At 42.0% G+C, this 21,118-nt stretch overlaps 1 protein-coding gene across 1 annotated transcript in view; it reads right to left on the reverse strand.

Moving 5' to 3' along the window:
• The window catches only part of TSHZ2 (teashirt zinc finger homeobox 2), a 182,977-nt gene extending 162,393 nt beyond the window's left edge, over nt 1–20,584 (reverse strand). The window contains exon 1 of the mRNA XM_065414708.1: nt 20,530–20,584. Within this exon, the coding sequence (XP_065270780.1) occupies nt 20,530–20,584 (55 nt within the window). The remainder of the gene's footprint in view (nt 1–20,529) is intronic.
• Between the last annotated feature and the right edge of the window lie 534 nt (nt 20,585–21,118).

Genomic DNA, 21,118 nt, shown 5'->3' on the forward strand with positions numbered 1-21,118 from the left:
TCCGTAGCCAGAGGAGTGAGGTTGCATCTCCTCAGAAAGGCAACAAAGGAGAAAAGAAGAAGCAGTTTTCCCACAGAGAGCAGGACACTTACAGAGGCCAAACAGCTGGATGCACTGAATAGCCAGGTGGGAGCAGAAGATGTGAGGCCACTTACAAGGACCAGTAATTGTGTTACTAGGGCCTCTTTGCTAATGTATTTCTCTCATTCCATCAAAGATTGAAAGGGCCATCCAAAAAAGAGAAAGCCAATAAACTAGGAAAATATATTACGGAGTTGATGAAACCAGATAAACATCTGCAAGAGACTTTGAACTGGGTGGAATAAATGTCACCCAGCTGCTAGTCCTGAATATAGTGCAGAGCTAAGGTATAGATTTTCAGGGCAGAAATTACTTATAAAAATAGCTCTAACACTGCTGATGTGGAGAAGTAAGCAAATCCTCCTAGCTATCTGAGTAATTTAATTATAAAGCACAGAATCACCATGGTATTGGGACATATACTATCCATTACAGCATAAATGAATTGTTCTTGTGCAGAGTAAGCCTCTTCTTTCTTTTATTGCTATTATTATTTATTATTACTATTATTTATAGTTAGAGTAGAGAATTATACTGGCTATTGGAATTATTTATATGTGAGAGGTTTTTGGCTAAAATTATGTTGTTACTCTCTAATGCATTTAATATCCTATGATAATGGTTGTGAGAAAGGTGAGCTGCTAAATACTCTAAGAATCTGAAATTCTCAACTTTGCCACACCATGTCACCCACTGAGCCATGGGATTTTTTGTTTTTTGATATGTCAAGAAAAGATATATGGACAAGTACAGTTTACACATACAAAGCACATTAGGTAAGTAAACAACACAGAGAAACCTTAACTGAAATACTAATGCCCTCAAAAGGAACAAAACATTTAATGTGATTTTAGTTGAAATGTAACTTTTTTGAAAATCTATTGTTGTAGCAAGAGACAAAGTCTGTTTTAAATAAGGGAACAGCAATAATCTCTTTTGAGACATTCTTCTCTAGTGAGAAGCTTCAGGGACATTTGGGGGGAGAGGTGGAGTGGACAAGGGCCACTTCCTTTGAAGGAAATGTTTTCATTCTATGGCAGAACAAACCTTTGGCAAAATTCTGCCCCTGGATAACCCCACTGAATTCAATAGAAACAACTGCACTTCTAGAGCTGTTTTCAGAGGTTCACAGATTAAGAGGCCAGAAGAGATGATTGTGATCATCTAGTCTGACTTCCTGTATAATGCAGGCCACTGGACTTCCCTGAATTAATTCTTGTGTTCATCCAAATATCTCATATCCAAGTAAATTAAACCTTGCAATACTGCTGTGATGGAATTTTATAAATTTTATAAAAGGGCAAACTCAAGTACAGTGGGTAACAGACCGGCCAAAAGATTGCTGACTGGCCATTAGCAAGCAGCAGAGCATGAATACAAATCCTGACTCCCAGTTCTCTGACTCAATCACTATCCATTTTACTTCCCACAGAAAAGCCAGGATCAAATCTCCATTACAAATGGACACCTGACAAGTAGTACCTTAGGCCCAGATCTTCAGAGGTAGGCTTCCAACGTCCACTGATTTCAATAGAAGTTAGGAGCCTAAATACCTTTGACAATCTGGGCCTACGTGTGCATGGGTAGTCCAAGTGGCCTTTAACTCCAAGCAATCATGAATGTCAGATCTTCTGCTGGTGTAAATTTTTGTAGCTCTATGGGCTTCAATGATGATACACTGATTTATACCTGCTGCGGATATGACCCTCAGTAATGTCCACTTCCCAAAGAAATTACCCAAAATGACTGAACCAGTTCTTGTATCCTCATTGTTCTGAAGCACGACGGGTGGCTACCAAGCCCTAGAGGATGGAGAAAGAAGAGAGGCAGAGTTGAACAATGAAGATAAAATGTGTTATTTCCTAATAGTCTACAGTGGAGGACAAGGGTGCCATAGCTTCCATTTCTTTGTTTATGAGAACATCCTTCCAGTGATCTATGTCCTCACATCAGGTAGGAGTTCTGTATAATGCTGCTCCCTACATCTATTCATGATTATGGTCATCATGTAGTAAGCTTTGGATAAGCAAATTTACAGTCCGCTATAAAGCCTGTCTATAGGTAGTGTCAGTCAACACAATCTACTGCACAAGCTATGGGCTCTGACTAGCCCCCTGCACAGCCGCATTGAAGACAGTGATAATAATTGTATTTTTACAGTCCCACCCATCCAAGGATCTCAAAACACTTTTAAAGGGCTAATTAATTAAGCCCACAACCCCTCACCCCACATATGCAGAACTACGGTCGCATTTCAGGATTCCTAACTGCAATGGATTGTCTCTCTAATGACTGCTCCTTCAACCATATCCCATGTAAATAATTTGGCCTATTTTCAATTCCCAACATGCCAGGGGTGTTTGCTACTGTCTCTCTCTCACAGCCATAAACAAACCAAATAGCTGCTAACAATGCTGGCAAATAACAGACATATCATGTGAAAGAGGGAGTGGCCTCTGACAGTGGCAAATGGAAACCTTTATAATGAAACCTTTATAATGAACACAAAAGGCAGAATTCCAGTGGCTTGAGGTATAAAGGCACTGCAGCAGTTATACAAGACCTGCTGTTTGCGTAAGGCCTGAATCTGCTCTCACCTATGCCAATTTGGAATTCTATTGGTTTAAATGGAGTTACTCCTGATTTATACTAGTGTAAGTGTGATCAGAACCAATCCCGTGAAATCTATAAATTTCTTATGTCTGTCATTGCGGGGTTGTGAATCATAAAGTTAATAATAATCTTGCATTTTTGGAGAACATTTCTGTAGGAAAGTGGTCATTAAGGGGTTAAATGGGTTCCTCAGAGTATTATGGGGTGGACCCTTACTTTCTATTTAGTTAGTGGAAGTTCCCCCCTCGCCCCATCTGTTATATAGTTGAATGAAGCAACAAATTCCTAGCCTGCAGTCCTGTAAGACTGTTTCTGTGTGTTTCTGGTGCACTGAGCAGTCCCATTACAAAAATGGTGATGAGGAAAAACATAAGAGTGCCACCTTATGAGAAAATTGAGGCATTTTATGCAGAAAATAAAGATGGCAGCAATATATTGACAGATAGGGCCACTATTTCATCAACATGGAAATAAAAAAAAAACATGTTGCAAACTTCATTAATTGATTCTTTGAATGACAATTCTCTGTATTATTTACATCTATCACGTTGACCCTCTACTAAAGTGCAGCCTCCTCTGGGGTGGAGTGCAGCAGCTATGTAATAGCACATCACAATAGCACATGATAGTTTAGAACAGGAAGTAAAGAATACCTTACCCAATAAAACAGACACAGACTGTCGTCATCCAAACAAGGCTTTGGGCCAAAACATTAGGGGTAATGCCCTTATGCCTGCAAAAAAAATTCTAGGGCATTTTTAATAGGCATGGGCAGTCAAGTCTTCTATGGGTATGTCTACACTGTAGTTAAACACATGCAGCTGGCCTGCGTCAGCTGTCTTGGGCTCACATGACTCAGGCTGTGGGTTTGTAAAACTGCTGTGTACACATTTGGGCTTGAAGTCTGAGCACTGGAATCCCATAAAGGAAAGGGTCCCTGAGCCCAGGCTGCAACCCAAGCTTGAACGACCTGCAGCCCAAGCCCACGCGACATACCATGTAGACATACCCTATGTCTCTTCAAAAAGCAACAGCCATTTATGAGGGACTTGTCACTGCTGTATCTATATCTCTCATGGCAAAGTTACTTCTGCCATCACGTACAGGTTCAGAAATGTTTTAGAGGAGACAATGCAAGTGACATCTACTGAATCCTCAACACTCCAGATCCAACTGATCTCATCCTACTAAGCTGATCAGAACTGATGAGTGCACAGTTTGTGATTTTAGTTGTGCTAACCTACTCTAGGGTTAGTTTGGAAATATACTTTGCATGACATAATCCTTTATTGCTTTGTGCAGGTAGCAGAGCACCCTTCTTATAGGATAGATACTCCTGAGGTTTGCGGGTACAACGTCCATATTTTTCAAAAAGTTTGATCAGCTCAATTAAAAAAAAATATCTCCCATAAAAAGCAAAAGACTTTTATGGGATCAGAGTATTCTAATTCTGCGAAACAATATTAAGAATGGAGACATTTTTGTGGAAATTGATTGACACTTTTGAGGGCCTCCATCTACTTCTGCTTTTCATACAAACTGTATAGTAAATGCAGGTAAAAAAAATTACCTGTCAAAATATAGCTCTGTTTGGTTACCTCTGTCCATGGGACAATTTTAGCAACTTGTCAATCAACGGGCTGCTAAATAGCCTCTCCAAAGCACAATACACTATTTCAGACGACACGAGCGTGTCAATCATTTATTGAATCAAAGCCAAATTTGAAGCAGAGCAAAGCCCAGTTTGTCAATCACTGTTTGGTATTCTCTCCACTAACCACCTGACAGCTTTTAACTTTTCACTTTTATATTCTGTGCAGCTAGTTAAGATCCTTTTATTTTTAATTGGGCTCCTTTTATGATTGGTAGCTAAGCAACTAATACGTTGTTTTATATGGTAATAATGGGCCCAAAACTTGAGAGCTTTCTTGACCATTCCTGTTTGTGCTTGGGAAATTATTTTCCTTCAAGTTGCTAAATAGCAGATGTAGCAGAAACAGTTATTTAATTATGGGTTGTCCTGTTGTTTCTATCTATAAACACTTTTGGCACTGTTTAAAAATAAACACTGCATGCGCTGGCACATATATACTGCGTGAATTTAATTCGTGATAGAGAGTCTTGGAATTTCACAGCTAATTACAGGGAAAATTGGGTGCAGAAATGATAGGGGCACCAAAAAAGTAGTTAAAAAAACAGATGGAGCCAGATCAAAACCTCAGCTCTGACCACTCCTGAAAAGTTCCGGCCCAAACATTGCACATCTGTATCTATAATGCACTAAATCACAGGATCTGTGGATCAATGGCAATAAGGAAGCCCAGGGTTAAACAGAATTTCAACTCACAGATGCATTGGCATGAAAGGGTGGGGTCACAGCTGGAGAAGAGTGGGTCCTTGAGAACAGTACTTGGGTGGGAATGATAGGTGATTCTGGCTGCCTCTCATTTTTGAACGTAACATTCTGTTATGTTATGCATGCATTACAGGGCATGATTGAAGAGAGCACATGATGCTAAATTCAAACACAAAGAACAGGAGGGCAACACTCCCCGCAAGCTAAGCCCACCAGAGAATCACAATAGCAGAATTTCTAACCCCCTCATCTCCATTCTCTGACCCCAGTGGCATCAGTACTGGCAAACAAGCTAACGCTGCCCAGAACACCCTCAGACACTTCTTCCTGTAGGCCCTTTCCTCCCACTCTGATGCTGTGTTTATTGGACAACAGTGTGTAAAAAGAAGCTGCCTCCTTTACGACCACCAGTCTTTTCCTTCTGCCTGAGCTAGACTGTGCCCTGGTTCAATGTGCCACATAGAGGAATAAGATTCCCATGCACCCTTGTGCAACTGCTCAGATTGTAGCTGAGTGATGTGAAGTACTCTACCTCCTCCCAGAGCTGGCTGGATGTATATGGAGGCTAGTATGCTGTTCCCTTTTAAGGCCTGCAACAACTTACTGCTCAGTCCCTCCCTCCCAGCAGAACAGGGAACCACCTGAAGAATTGTGCTCCAGGGTACAATGCCTTCCAATGCTTCCCATGGCAGCAGTGCATCAATGCATGACCCCTTTCTCAGGGGTGTCTCAAAAGGGTCCATTGAACCTTCATCCATTCATTGAGTCTAATGGCTGTGCATTGCAATCCATTGCCACAGAAGAGATCATGGCTGGATGTACGTGAACCTCTGATACTGAAGCTTGAAGCCAGTTATCACACTGTAATCTGTATTGTAGACTCTAGATAATAGTCTACTAAAAGTGGAAAGGAAAAGAGCAGAAAAGGTCAGGAGCCTACTGGAAATAAAGAGATTCTGAAGAAACATGATTATTTCAATAGCAACTTCATAAAGAAGAAACACCCTTTTACAAATCTACCTTTAAGGCAAAAGGGCCTCTAAATCAAAACCTTCCAGCTCTCAGTCTTATTCCAGGTGGAATTCCTAATTCAAACTAAGTTTCCAAGACCAGAATAGGTTCTCTGGAGTAGAGTAACCTCTAAAAGCTAAAACAAGCTGCTGAACTAGGCTAAACCTCCAAGCTGGAGCAATATTCAGAGCTATCCCTCACTCCCAATCCGCAGTATACAAAAACCCCTAGTTGGAATAAGGCCCTCCAAGCTAGAACAGACTCCTGACTAAATGAAGCACACAAACCGGAAGGAGAGAGGTGTGTGCTTAGAGACCATTTTATAGTCCCTCAGCCCCACCCCATAAGGTTTTGGCCAGTCAACACCCTCCACTTGGCATAAAATGGAGTCTCACAGCAAAGTCTGTGGTCTTTTCTATTGCTAAAGAAGATATCGTCAATGTATTACCCCAAGGTAAAAAATACTTAATTCTGGATATTCTGTCTTGATAAGGGAAGTTAAAAAGGAGAAACCACATATTCAATACATACCCTGTAATTCTCTTTGGGTTCTGTTTTCCTTTCTGTTTTGGGGACTCATTATGGAATTTTAATACAAATAACACTTTATTCATTAAATCCTTTTACAAATTTACACCCTGGGATTCTATGCATTGTGTTGCAGACTGTTCTATCACCAAGTATTACCTGACTGGCCATGAGTTTGATCACAAACCTGATATACAGATATGTTTGATAAAACTTTAGAAAGCATGTACTTGGTTTTGCGGAAAGCTACAATGAGTTTTGAGTCAACCTGGGCTAGTTGGTTATGTGGGTCGGTAACCAAATGAACTCCCTGATCTCACCTGAATTTCACTTTTTGTTTCTGCATTTGTTTTTACTCCCAGATTCAAATTGCAAATGGCTGAAAACCTATGAAAATTGAAATCAGGGAGGAGAATAAAAAGGCTCAGATGGACCCCTGCAAACAGAAATCTCTGGTCTAATTACAAGTTACAAAGTAGATTTCATAAGTGGGTGGGTGGGTGTTTATTAGCCACAGGCCTGAGTAGGGAGTGTTGTGGAGCTTTGGAGGGGGATTGTGCTGGGAGTATAGGACATACCCTTCTCCTTGCGGGAAGATCATAGCATATTGTTGAAGCTATGTAAATGGTAAATTATAACAAAAATTAGGCAGCGGAGGGGAGGAAAGGGAAGGGAACAACCAGGTTTTGCTATACTGGTGTAGTTCAGGAGTCATGGAGTTAAATCAGTGTGTAACTGGTGTGAGATCAAAACTGGGCCCCATGTATGTTTAATAGCATTCGGGTAAATGGGTTTTAAGTTTGCTTGACTATATTAATGATCCTTAAAGAGATTTTTTTCCATGCACAGATATGCACTATTTATACAATCAGACGTTTGCAAAAGTTTATAAGTTTAGAAAAGGTTTATGATCCCAGACTGTTGCCACAATTTGGCACAGATTGTCAAGCTTGGCTCAAAGGAAGCACAGGCCTGACTGAACATGATGCTTAGCTATCATAGTTCAGGCATCCTAGTAGAGCAGAGGGGAAACCCACACAGCACCCACCTACACAGCACCTGGTCTGTGAATCAGTGGGAGACTCTCAACAGAAGAGCTAAGATGCACAGACCATAAATATTATACCAATAAGAAAAGGGCAGGGTCAGGAAAGCAAGCAGCACTTGAAAGGAGATTTTTAAGCCGCTCTGTTCTTGTCATACTTATTCCGTTAACAATACAAAGATGTCCTCCTGTCTGAGTTTTTTTTATTACCATTGTCCTATAACAACTCCTAGGCTATAGCTAATTCCAGGGGCCTTTTGTCCTGGCAAGGAGGATGCTTTTAATGTGTGTGTATGTACATCATACATTAGAAATATTGTCATTTATAAAACCCACTGTGAATGACAACACTAAATCTCTTCTCAGGCTACCAACTGTTTTAAAAGGCTGGAAAGAAATGTTTAAAAATATCATGGTAATAGGTTTATATATAGTGCCTTTTATCCCAGAGTGCTTTACAAATGTAGGGCCTGATTCTGCCCTCCTTCCTTTTGGTGAGTGGCAGTTTACTCTGTGAGTAGTCCCATTGAAATCAACTAGATGCTATAAATGGGTAGACTGTATACTACAAATGGGTCACTTAATCCATTGCAGAAATGCACTTGCTTCTGGGATGAAATGTGGCAACTCATGGAGCAGTTGCTATTAAAAAGACAGTATTTATCAACACCTATTGCACATCAGTATCTGAGCTACCCCATTTTCTGCCTACACTTAGAATCAACAATATCTGTGATAACTGTGGTAAATGTTACCTTTCCAAATGGCTCATGCTGCTCCTGTACATGTACCACAACTGTTAAGGACAAGAAATGAAGAATACTTTTTCTAATTGGAAATGCAAGGGGGTTGGTTAGGCAGAATGTAATTACCAAAGAATTTGGCCAGGATATTATGTTTAATTCTCCGACTCTCCTAACAATTAAAAATGGGATTTTTTGAGATTACAGAGCTTGGGGGGCTTGAGTTCATCTCTCAACCAAGTGCCCACTAACAAGACGCCCAGTATAATCTACTGATCACCAGCACTCCTACTTGTATTACCTTGGTGTAGTTGGAGGTCTCTCTTCCAAACATTGATCTACCAGTTTACAGCAGTTTTAGCACTTACAGGATGATATGGCTATAAGATAAGAGTACTCTAATATTTATAAATATCCTAAACAACATAACTGAAATAATTTAAAATACTAAAACTATCTTTTAAAATAGAGAAGCAAGACTTGCCAATATTAATCATTCAGTTACACAGATAAGAAATTAAAGGCAGATGAAGGGTTTCCTTATTGCTTACACATGGTGTAATATCAAATTCTGAATGGGAATGGTTTTGTTCAGTGTGATATTAATTATCTCAGAACCAACGAGTCAAAGATCAAGTGAATTAAAATATAGTAAAGCCCTCCACCCCCCACACACAATTGCCACCCCTTATAAAAATCATTTTTAAGTGTTTTCCTTGAGTTTAAATTCCTAAAGTCTATGAAGAAAAAAACAAAAAACAAACACTCCACACTTAAATTAAATGGATCTTTTTAATGTTGACCCTTACTTTTAAAGAACAGTAGCATGTCTGGTTGACTCAATTTTGATTGTTGTTTTAAATCATTAAGGGGAAAGGTATGCAGGATTTCATATAAACACAACGTCCGTTTTTCAGAGCTCTGTTCTTCTGATTAATTGCCTATATTTCGTGTTCACAGAATTATAGGGGTATTGGACAGCCTGAAATTAAAGCCACTTCTATAGCTATAGGACAAACCAGGGAAGATATCTGCAATGTAAACTTTACAGTTACATGGTCTGCCCTGCCAATGACCTTAAACTTATTCTAGCAGGACCATTCTCTAGGGGCAAAAAAATGTAATGCAGTCAATGTTAGCTTTTTCCTGATCCTCTTTTTAAGCATATTACTGCCAACACATTTATATATGTACAAGTATTATGTTGTGGACTGAGTTTGCTAGAGGATGTAATGAGTTGAAAACCCTTGAACTCTGGCAGAATTTGTATTGCACTCTGAATAGGTAAGCAATCCAAATTCTAGCTATCATCCTTGATCGTGAGGTTTTCTATAGCACCCCCAGAAGTATCTGAATGCTTCCTGTAGCATCTTAGGACCTGTTCCAAAGTCCATTGAAGTTGATGGTCTTTGGATCAGGCCCAGTATATTCCTGTCTCAAATAATTCTGTATCTGATTTCAAATGTTCTGACAAATACATTTTTCTTGTAAAAATGTCATTGGATAAAAAGCACCTAACTAAACAGTGAAACATGTAGAAGGTAAGGTATTGATTTATATTTCTGCAAAATATTAAACAATATTTATGTTCAGGGATGAACAGTTTCTAGTGGCAACATTTGGGAACAGAGACCTAGACTTTCTGGGTTCTATTCTCAGCTCTCCTACCAATTCTCTCTGTGATCCTGGGGAGTAACTTAAACCTAGCTCTCTGCCTGTGTTTCTCCATCTGTAAAATCCGTATACTACTTATAAGACCTACATGCCAGGGATGTTGTGAATTATACTTAATGTTTGCATCATCTTTTGAGATTTTTGGATTCAAGATGGTATCTGAATGCAAAATAGAATAAGGTTTATGGAATACAATTAAACAGTCATGATATAATTAAAATTTTGAAACATTGCAGAGGCTTTTGTGCCATGCTGTTCCCTTTTAAGGGCTAGATTGCAAACCCCTTACTTCCAATGATACTAAATGTGACTAGTTGGGTGCGCAACTGATTCCTGTTATGTTCACAGCATACACACAGAAAATTAGATAATAGCATAAGTACTATTGCTGAAAGGTTACAATGTAACACCACTTTATTTCTGAGAATTCAGAACGATAACATATGAAAGCCCAAAAACACAGAGAGAGAGAAAACAGGCTGCTCCCTAAGACAGTGAGGCACAACTCATGCCTGCTTGCTTTACACTGGCTCTTTTCAGACTGATTGTCTGCTGACTGACTCAGATAACTCAGATCATATGGCTTTTCTTAGAGACCCCCCAGCCTGCAAGCAGGATTGGGAAATCCCTCACACTTAAAACAATAGTTTGTCATTTTTAACTAGTTTTTAATACCCCACACTCCCCAGTGTGTATATTTGTTACAATCCAGCCTTAAGTTAGTGGAGAGATGCGTAGCAAATAGAATGCACCATTTTTTAGAATCTTATTTAGGTCTTCTGGTGGGAAAAGCGGTCAGATATCTTACCAACAATATGTAAGCAACGTTTGAGGAAATAAATGTTTTACTGTCAATCACAATTTAAATGGCTCCTTCTTCAGATTGTGTTTGCTTGATAATGCACATGCTATATTTTAGGGGTTCTTGATACTTGCCAGTGGCTGGAGTACATGATCACTACACTTTATCGCGGGAGAAAAATGCTTTGGAAAGCAATGGCTGATTTTCACTCAGTTCATTGAATCATAGACACTGATTAGAATCACACGTATATATATTTCCCCTCATGCACAATGCAGATCGACGTAACATTATCAAATGTACTGATGTGGGTGGTGTGTAAAACTAGGGAGATCCTGGGGTTATCCTTACTACAGAACCAGATTCAGATTTTATGTCAGCATCTCTTCAGTTTGCTCATTTGGGATATTGGTTTAGATGTACATTTTGGGGAGATTCAGTCTCTCTTGTATGTTTCCTTCTTAGGATGCTTGCTGTCACCACTTCTCTGTCTTGAAAAGTCTACTAGCAAATGGCCCGATCCTGTAAGATGCAGAGGAGCTCCTGTAACAATCCTTGTACCTCACCTTACAGGCAGTACTCAGCGCCTTGAAGGTACAGTCCCTCAATGAGTATTGAGTCAGCTTGTCTCCTGTGGCTGAGCTCTGCTCTGTGAAGGGGTGTGTGTGTGTGCAGTGAGCAGGCATTGGGTAACCAGTTACAACTCTAAGGGTTGTTTTGTGCTGCCCTGGTTTAAGTTAGAGCAGCCCCAGGTTGCTCTAACTCAACTTACACCACCAACATATGATCCGTAAGATGCCATGTGCCAGTGGAGGATTAGGTGTGATGGAGTGGAACTCTCCATACCCCCCTATGGTGGAGTAGGATGTGGCAGCTAGCACATAGGCAGCTCTGCAGATTTCACCGCAGCTGAGGGTCCCATCCCCTCCTCCAACCATAGAATCCTCAGCTGCTCAGTTACCCTAAAAAGCCAGATTCTGCCTGTATGTCTACACTGCAGTTAGACACTTAGAACTGGCCCATGTCAGATGACTTGGACTTGTGGGGCTAGGGCAAAGGGGCTGTTTAACTGCGGTGTAGACATTCAGACTTGGGCTGGAGCCTGAGTTTTGGGACCCTCCCCCTTGCAAGGTCCCAGAGCCCAAGCCCATGCCCAAACATCCATACCACAATTAAAGAGCTCCTTAGCCTGAGCCCTGGGAGCCCGAGTCAGCTGGCATGGACCAGCCACAGGTGTCTAATTGCAGTGTACACATACCCTTAGTGTTGCCTGAGTGGTGCAAAGGAGTGGCGCATTTGAGAATTTGTCCCTATGTGTCACTACTGCCCTCCACTGGATGGTCAGTTGGTCCTACTCAAGTGTTTGTAAGTGTATCTCCTGCAAGTGCCTGACCCACAAAGAGGCTGCAACTCCTATTGCTTGCATATACTATATTACATACTATAGCTAACTTAGTCTCCTATAGCTGAAGAGGTTGGGGTCCTGTGTTTTTGGAGCAGAGTGCCCTGGGTTCTGTGAGGATGCTGCCAGTGTGTGTAGCAGATAACTGTCTGTATATTTGCCACTGACTTGGTACAGATTAGTGTTGTATAGAGTCACATACTGTACAATTCACATTTGCAAAACATAGTATATCACAGATATGTAGTATCTAAGTGATGGACAAATATTGCCCTTTACAGAACTGCACAAAGATGGACTCACAATTTGATCATATATATATATTTGGGGGGGGGGGGTTCCAGACTCACTTTACGTGGAGAGAGAAATCTGTGTCTTAAGTTATATTCTCTTCAACTCTCATTGGCAGTTAATGAAATGAGAGTGAACACTGAGGAAATAATTAAATGTTGTGCAATTAGGACTACAGCACACTGAGGTATAAATAAGTACAAAACAATATATCCTTCCATAGATTTAGATTGTCTCTATTTTGTAGCCTTTCATGAGTGCCTATGGCAAACTAAATTCTTGCATAGCACTGTGGTCTGATCCTAAGACCATACATAACTCAAGAGCACTAGATAAGGTTCTTGTCAGGGCAAAAGTAGCAGGGATATGAGGCTGACTGGCAGATATGCGAAACAGTGATCAGAGAAGAGAAAAGAAAAAAGAAAGGTTCAGCAACATTTGGACTACGAGTGGCACCTTGCCATGTTACCAATTGATCTCAAATTTACCCAAACTTTCCTACAACAGTCTGAAGGTAAAAACCTGATTTCTCAGCAATGAAATGCTCAGGCCTAGTATTTTATCCATTTGCCTTTCCCTGCAAACCTCAGTTCAAGCTATGTTGTGGTTCAGTGGGTATTATTTTCTCCTCTTTCATTCTCCAGAGTGATCTGTGATCTGTCAGCCCCTCAGCTGAAGAGACCCTTCGGAAATAGGGAACATCAGTACTCACCAAACATTATTAGGTTAATTCCAGCCAGGCTAGCTTTGATGGGAGGTCCTGACGTTGAGCAAACCTGTTTCCTTCACTAGGATGTGTCAGTTAGAACCACCAACTGCAAGGATTTCTTATGTTCTCACGAAAAAGGAAGGAAACAGCTGGTAAATGTATCACAGATGGTAAAGCTCTTGGCATCTCTCAGGAGAGGGCCACCCATACAGATGGCTCATTATTTTAACATTTGGATTTTCATCTTATTAAAACATCTTTTTTCCTGGTTTTATTTAGCATCATAAATTCTCTTACACTTTAGTTAACTCAGTAATTTGGGGGCTGTGTGCGTGCACTAAGGAACATCATTTGGCTAAAGTACATATCGGTATCATCATTATTCGCAGCTCTGATATGCAGCTAGTGGACTTGAACCTGATTAAAAATACCAAATGCAAGTGAATGCTCAGAAATATGACTTTATCAAGCAAAGGTCAGCTAAGCCTGTAAAGAAGCTGAATTATTCAACAAAGAAAAGTACTGCGTGAAATGGAAAATATTTATAACTGAGGCATTACAGTTATTGTGCTGTACAATGCAGTATTCATATGCCAAAATACAAAGGCAGTGCAAATGTGTGTAAGTAAATATACTAGGTTTATATATAGATAGATAGATAGATAGATGCAAAATGCTACATTTAAAGATCTGATCAGAAATCCAAGTTACTCTCTGAGGCTCAGATTTTCAGAAATGTGTGCGTGCAAAATTATACACATATTTGCACAACTAGTTTCACCTGGCATTTATGATTGTGTGTGCAAGCATGGTATATTAGCATGCAAATAAATATGAATGCTCAGCATATGTAATGGATACATCTCAGAGCACTTTTCAAAAGAAGTTGGTAAATAGCACTAGCCCTACTGTGCAGATGGGAGAAAGAGAGGCATAGAAAGGTGAAAGGACTTGCCCCATGTGACAGAGGAAGTTACGGGAGGAGCTGGGAATTGAATCCAGAGCTCCTGGCTCTCAGTCTGGTGCCTTATATGCTGTAACACACTCCCTGAAAGCTAACCAGTCATTTACTCATGCAGTTACTGCAATGGCTGATACAGCACATGCGTTTTTTGGGGTTTTTTGCATGCGCACAGTTCTGCAAATTTGAACTGTAGATCTCTAACCCTATCAGAACTGCAAACAAAACAATGAGTAAAAAATAACATGCAATTAAAAATTAAATCAATCTTTGGTGTCTGTTTGTCCATGGCTCTGTTAAGCTTTGAAGCCTCCCTGTGAAATCATTAAGGTGTATGCTTATGCTGTAGATATGGATTAACAATGGAACAGATTGTGTCACATGGATCATCCAGAGAGATGGATAGTAGGGTCTGATGCACATACAACAGCTGCTTTGTAAATCTCCTTATGGTCCTGATCATGAGAAGTGCTGCCACAGAGCTTTTAGGATCAGGCCAATCTCTACCTTTTTTTTTTTTTTTAAAGAAAGATCATACATCAGGTGAAAGACCAATCCTGCCTCTGGATAGGTGTGCAACTCCAATAGGTCACATATGTATCTAGGTTTTGGCCCAGAAATTATTAACTACAAAATTTCCTTTTAATAAAACACAGGGCCAGATCGCCAGTAGGTGTAAATCGTTGTAGCACCATTGAAACCAATTAGGTTATATAAGCATAGAGAGGAAGGGACCTCAAGAGTTCATCTAGTTCAATCCCGTGCACTCAAGACAGGACTACGTAATAACTAATAATGTAATAACTCTTCCCGACAGATGTTTGTCTAACCTGTTCTTAAAAACCTCCGATGATACAGATTTCACCCCCTCCTTAAGCCATTTGTTCCAGTGTTTAACTGTCCCGACAGTTAGGAAGTTTTTCCTAATGTCCAACCTAAACTTCCCTTGCTGCAATTTAAGCTCATTGCTTCTTGTCCTGTCCTCAGAGGTTAATGTGAACAATTTTTTACCCTCTTCCTTGTACCAACCTTTTATGTAGTTGAAAACTTACCATGTCCCCTCTCTCTCTCCCCAGTCTTCTCTTCTGCAGACTAAACAAACCCAATATTTTAAATCTTTCCCTATAAGTCATGGCTTCTAGACATTTAATCATTTTTGTTGCATTCCTCTGGGCTTTCTTCAATTTGTCCACATCTTTCCTGAAATGTGGTGCCCAGAACTGGACACAATACTTCAGATGAAGCCTTGTAAGTGCTGAGAAGAGCAGAGGAATTACTTCTCATGTCTTGCTTACAACACTCCTGCTAATACATCACTAAAGGATATTGGCTTTTTTTGCAACAGCGTTACACTGATGACTCATATCTAGCTTGTGATCCACTCCACCCAGATCCCTTTCCGTAGTACTCCTTCCTAGGCAATCATTTCCCATTTTGTAAGTGTGCAGAATGGGATTTACATCAGCTGAGGGCCTGGTCCTTGAAACTCTTGTTCATTTTGAGATCAAAGTGTCAGCAAACGGTAAACATCATTTGTAATTTGCAGCCCTCTAATTTAAAAATAGCCAAACTGATTTATTATTAAATGGATGGGCTCTTATGGTGAGACTTTGGATGCCAAGGGACAGCCAAGCTGTAAATCCTTCCAAAATGGAGTTGCTAGCTGAAATGCTGAAAACTCTGTAATGCTTTGTGGGTACTGCTGTGTAATATTTATAATGTATCATCTAATCTAATCATATCCCAGAAAGAGAGAAAGCACTGGGGCTGGATGGCTCAGGAAATAGGTTGGCTTGCCAATCTAAATTATTGTTGCCATTTTGGAAACTTATCAGATGAGTTTGTTGGGTCTCAGTCAATTCCTTTTCGTCTTAGCAGAGAGGCCAATGAATGAGTGATCCACAGAGACCTGTGCTGTGGAGTTGCAGTTGACATGGCTGTCAAAGTGATGCCTCTTGGGAGCACTAAATCCCCTAGTGGTTGTACTAGTGCATGAGTATCTTCATTAGTATTGTGTTCAACATGCACTGGCAGACTGGAAGACAAAGATAATGGCTCAATGTGCAATTTTTGGCTATGTTGGAAAAGTTTGCTATTATGTATAGTTGTCCCTGCTAAGTAGGGTGACCAGATTTTATAGGGACAGTCCCGATTTTGGGGTCTTTTTCTTATATCGATTCCTATTACCCCCCACCCCCATCCCGATTTTTCACACTTACTTTCTGGTCACCCTACTGCCAAGACTCGTGGCCCACTTACCACTTCGGAGCAAAACTCGGGGATATAGTTGAGAGCAGAGCCACAGGTTAGAGCCAGGGATCAGACGCCGAATGCTAGAGCCAATGGGTGAGCCAGAGACATGGTAGAGAAGCAGAGCCGGGTGTCAAGGATGTCCAAGGGCAGGAACTGAAGTGGGCACAATGGCAGGCTGTGCAGAATCAGGCAGAGGAAGCAGGACCAAGTGTGGAATGTGTTGAGCAGCCAGCAAGCTTGGCTGCTGCGGGATCAGATAGTAGCTAGCTTCACCACTCCACCAATCAGGAAGTGCAATCAATCAGACAGCCCTTGCCCGATCAGCTGTGTCCAGTGTGGTGTTAGGAGATTGTCCCTGGTGCAGTTGGCTTCCTCACAGATGGAGGGCCAGATTTTTTTTTTTTTTTTTTTTTGCAAGAGCTCAGTTCTCAATTAGCCACTTACAGGAAGTGGCCAGTGCTCAGTGTCATTGTTCTTAATGGGAACTGCAGATTACCTTTTGAAAATCCCCACTTAATGAAGGTGCCTAAATGAGAGGTGAGTTTGTCCAAAAAGCTGGCCTTAGTTGTGGGAATGGATTACTTTTGAAAATCTGCCAGAGTTCTTAAGACACCAGGGCCTGACTTTTCCTTGCGCTCCAAGAAGAGAGTAAGTGGAAATATTGAGCTAAAGGATACTCAGAAAATCTGCCAGCAGCTCTCGCCTGCAAATGTTGGAAAGTGGGCTGTGAGCAGCTGGAATGGAAAGTGTCCTACAGCACCCACCTCAGGACTCTATGAGGGAACAAAAGTGTTGACAGAATGGCTACAAAAAGAAACAGCAAACACGACTGAGGACATCAACCATATTTCGAGCTAAGATCATCCTTTGTTATAAGGCTACAGAATTTGAGTCACAGGAAAACGTCTGTGAAACAGAATTAGAAAACGTCTGTGAAACAGAATTAGAAAACGTCTGTGAAGCAGAATTAAAGTATGAAAGAAAAGCTGATACTCACAAGTGCTCCTGCTTAGGAAGACACAACCATTCGTGTTATGTACAGATGTAGCCAGGGTTATGGAGGTGTAGTTGTACACAGGGATAGGTGATGAGGGGCAGGAGTGAAGTACAGTTGGACTAACAAGTCTGTGGCAGTGGAAAGTAGCACAAAAGTGAGCAGTGCAACATCTATCCCACCCACTCTGTGCAATGCACAGGCAGTAGACAGTGCTGCTGTTCGCTGCAGGGTCCTTTTCAGTGAACACTGTCCAGGATCCCACAGTTCCTGTATTTGTGGTCTTATGTGCAGAGACCAGCACTCACCACATCCTTCTTTTGTCCTGGACCTCACAATGAATTCTCATCTGTGTAGCTAGATGCATCTAGTTGTCCCAGGCAGCATACGTGCAGCAAGCCCTGTGATAGAGAAGAGCATACGGTGCAGTTCTTTCCCCTCCAGTGTTGCTTGCTTTTCCTTTGGCATGCCCCACTTTCTTAGTGCTTCCTGTGGGCTGGACACGGTTGATGTGGGGAGCTGCTGTCCCTACACTTCTATGAGGGCTGCTATCGAGAAGAAATTTGTTCATTTTGTTCTGTCCAGTGGTGGACTATGCACCTTTCCATTCACCCCAGAGGCATGCAACAGGTGGTATGATCAGGCCCTGAGGATTTTAGCAAAGGCAAAGGTGCTCTAGAAGCCAAGAGAGTGCTCCTGTTTACTCTCACTCAGTTTCTCTCTTCCTTTCTCTCTGCTCTGTGCTTCTGAGACTCAGGTCACAATCGATATTATGTCAAAGGCCCAGTTCTCTCTGGAACAAGCAACCAACAGCCTGACACAGCAAAGTCGTCATTTCTACAGATTTTTCACATGTGAATTTGGCTGCACTCTGAAACTGGGCTCTGCCCCAGACAGAGCAAGGCAAGAACAGCCTGAGCATGAGGGAATTTGGTACTGAGGGTGAATAGACACCTCCTTTAGTTGGTAGGCATAGGAACGGCCAATCTTTTAAACTAACTAAGTATTAAATTCTTAGATTCTAAAGATTTAAAGATTCATCCTAGTCCTCTGTCATGGGCCCTGTGTATGCTTTGTTTGAGAGGTGGTTTTTTTGCACCATTGTAGCAACACCAGTGCAAACCTGAAATGGAGATGCACTGCACCAAAGTAAGGTGGGACTTGTACTGGCATGACTTAGCACTGGCACATTGTCTGTTTTGGGGGGGGGTTGCACTGGTGCAGCTACTTCAATGTAGGCACCTCAGTCCAAGTTTCATTAATCTAGGCAAGCCCACAGAGTAGTAAAACCAGTTAAACGATTACTTTTTAATCCGTTTATTGCCCAGAGTGCAAGACGTGATGGATTGCCTTACGGCCAAAGATTTTGTGGAATTTTAAGGGGCTTAACAAAGCTCAGGGAAGTGGTGATGTTATGGCAGATGATAGTCAGTGTTCACAAATTTAACGTAAAGCACATGTTATTGGTTTTTGTATGTCCTACTAAAACAGGAGAAAGACCTGGATGTCATTATGGACAGTTCATTGGAAACCTCTGTTCAGTGAGTAGAGTAGGTTAAAAATAAACAAAAATGGTGGGATGTGTAGAAATTGGGCTAGAAAATAATACTGGAAATATTTTAATACCACTACATAAATTACTGATATATCTATAGCAATGGTGCCATACGTATAGCCAGCAGGCAGGATCCAGTCCCCAGGACCCTTCCCTGCAGCCTGCCGCTTATACCCCACCCTTCAAAAGCATCTAGCCTGTAGCTGTTGGCTCTGCAAATCAAGGGGCTGGGGCAAGAATGAGCGGCAGGCTCATTCCTGATTGGGCACAGGCAACTGAACCCTCTTCCATTCCGCTGGTGAGAAGAGGCTCTTTGAGCAGCCACCACAACAGTGTAACCAGGGCTCAGAGGAGGTTCTTGCCCTGCTCTTGCCACCATGGCAGAGTCTGCAGGACTTTGCTTCTGATCTCCCACCTTTAACCTTCTCCTCCTGTACTCTCACTCTACCTATTTGGCTTACAGAGCACCATTGCCTTTAAAATGCCGTAGGGGCTGAGACTGATGGGAGCAGCTCTTTCTGTATTCCCATCCACCCTGGAAATGGCCAGAGTGCGTGCGGGGGAAGAGAGGGAGAAAGGAAAGCGATGGGAGAGACTGAACATTTGAGGATGGATATTTCCCAAAGGGGCAGGTGGGAAGGAAAATTTCCAAAGGCATAATAAGGGACAGGGGGCAGTTTCCCAAAGAGTTAGGGGAAAGAGAGAAATTTCACACACATGTGGCAGTGCAGATGCACAGGGTGAGTTAATGGACAGATGAAGGGAAGTTTAAAAATGCATTAATTATTTGTAAAGTCTTTAAATGTAGTATTTAACTTCACTCAAAAATGCAATATACCGTGTACTTGGATAAGACTGCAAAACTAGCTTCTCGCCATTGAAGTTTTTATTCCCGGACCTTGGACTTTGAATGAAAGGGTCATTCGGCCCTCACCACAGAAATGAGTTTGACCTGCTTTGTCTATACTGTGGTTAGCTCTGGTCACCCTCTCTCAAAGGACATTTGTACACAGCACTTGGGAGTTTGCTTCCCAGCATGAGTAGGCAGACATGGTCTAGCACACTGAGGGTATGTCTACACTGTGAAATTAGCTCGATTTAATAGAAGTCGATTTATTAGAAATCGATTTGATACAGTTGATTGTGTGTGTCCCCACTAAGCGCATTAAGTCGGCGGTGTGCGTCTACAGTACCAAAGCTAGTGTTGACTTTCGGAGCATTGCACTGTGGTAGCTATCCCACAGTTCCCGCAGTCTATGCCGCACATTGGAATTCTGGGTTGAGCTCCCAGTGCCTGATGGGGCAAAAACATTGTCGCGGGTGGTTCTGGGTACATGTCGTCAGGCCCCGCTCCCTCCGTGAAAGCAATGGCAAAAAATCGTTTCTCGCCTTTTTTCCTGGGTTACCCATGCAGACGACATACCACGGCAAGCATGGAGCCCGCTCAGCTCACTGTCACCGTATGTCTCCTGGGTGCTGCTGGCAGACGCTACACAGCAGCATCCCCTTACCTTGCCTTGCTTTGCGGACGGCAGACGGTGCAATACGACTGCTAACCGTCGTCATTGTCCCATGGGTGCTCCTGGCCGACCTCGGTTAGGTTGGTCGGGGGCGCCTGGGCAGACATGGGTGCTCCTGGCCGGCCTCGGTAAGGTTGGTCGGGGGCACCTGGACAAAAATGAGAATGACTCCAGGTCATTCTCTTCAAGTTTCGTCTAATGGAGATTCAGTCCTGCCTGGAATATCATGCCAGCTTCTGCCTCAGGTTGCTCTCCCAGTCAGCAGCACCGTGCGGTCGCACCTACCCCAGCCTACCCCTTGCTCCCATGGCTCTTGAAGCCTGGACAGTAGTAAGGAGCAGTTCAACTATAGGCTGAGCAAGTGCATAATGGTGGTAGAATGTGCCTTTAGACGTTTAAAAGCTCACTGGCGCAGTTTACTGACTCGGTTAGACCTCAGCGAAACCAATATTCCCATCGTTATTACTGCTTGCTGTGTGCTCCACAATATCTGTGAGAGTAAGGGGGGGATGTTTATGGCGGGGTGGGAGGTTGAGGCAAATCGCCTGGCCGCTGATTACGCACAGCCAGACACCAGGGC

The sequence above is a fragment of the Emys orbicularis genome, chromosome 12 (assembly GCF_028017835.1).
Source record: "Emys orbicularis isolate rEmyOrb1 chromosome 12, rEmyOrb1.hap1, whole genome shotgun sequence".
Taxonomy (NCBI): Eukaryota; Metazoa; Chordata; order Testudines; family Emydidae; genus Emys; species Emys orbicularis.